This window comes from Sphaeroforma arctica, assembly GCF_001186125.1.
Source record: "Sphaeroforma arctica JP610 unplaced genomic scaffold supercont1.9077, whole genome shotgun sequence".
NCBI classification, from domain to species: Eukaryota; class Ichthyosporea; order Ichthyophonida; genus Sphaeroforma; species Sphaeroforma arctica.
This window is the reverse complement of record NW_014031481.1, coordinates 1-790: the sequence shown is the minus strand read 5'-3', so window position 1 is coordinate 790 and position 790 is coordinate 1. Positions and strand designations below refer to the sequence as shown.

General features: G+C 39.1%; 1 protein-coding gene across 1 annotated transcript; it reads right to left on the bottom strand.

Moving 5' to 3' along the window:
* Window positions 1-316: 316 nt before the first annotated feature.
* Window positions 317-495, bottom strand: SARC_16857 (hypothetical protein; the record flags this gene model as incomplete). The annotated part of the gene is made up of 1 exon (XM_014289040.1): window positions 317-495. A coding segment is annotated over one exon (179 nt), but the record flags the coding sequence as incomplete, so codon positions are not given.
* Between the last annotated feature and the right edge of the window lie 295 nt (window positions 496-790).

The following is a 790-nucleotide window of genomic DNA, read 5'->3' as shown; positions in this document are numbered from 1 at the left end:
CTGTGTCTATACACATACAGCTACATTGTAGACTAATACAATGCTGTCTGTATTGATAACGATTATATGCACACAAAGTACATTATGAAACCCTGAAACCCTACGACCTTCATCTATAAACACTATATATTTAAACTCAAAGTACACCATGACACCCTTAAACTCTAAAAGTCTGAACCCCTCAGACCAACATAAGATACGTGCTGAAGAATTTTGACACAAACTATGTATTTACCGTCAAAGTACACCACGGAACCCAAGAACTTTAAAACTTTGAAATCCTTAAACCCGTATCCAATCGACCAACATAACATACCCGCTAAAGAACTTCTTCTTCTTCTTTGTTTTCGGTGAAGCTGCTGCCATCGCCTCAGCATCGTGCATTAACTGCGCATCCAAATATGGTGAAACAAACTTCTTGTTGCCAGGTTGTGGAGGTTCCGGGTTTTCTTCTTCGGCTATAGCCGCACTGGGATCTATTTCCAGATTATCCATATCTATACCCAATGCCTTCAGGTCTTCACCTTTTAAGAACTCTACATAGCGATAGTACGAAATGATAGCTATGTTAGAAGGTGCAACATATTGACTGACATCTACTGAGGGTCTCTATCGTATTCACAACTTTCTACCTACCTTTACATACTGCGTGAATCCGCAGTGTAATGAGAAATATATATAGCATGTACGACGAGGAATCCCCATCCGATCTGTCATAGTGAAAGATGGTAGAATCTTTGAATACAAAGGAATCTAAAGTATTGCTATAACCACATAAACACACGCATAT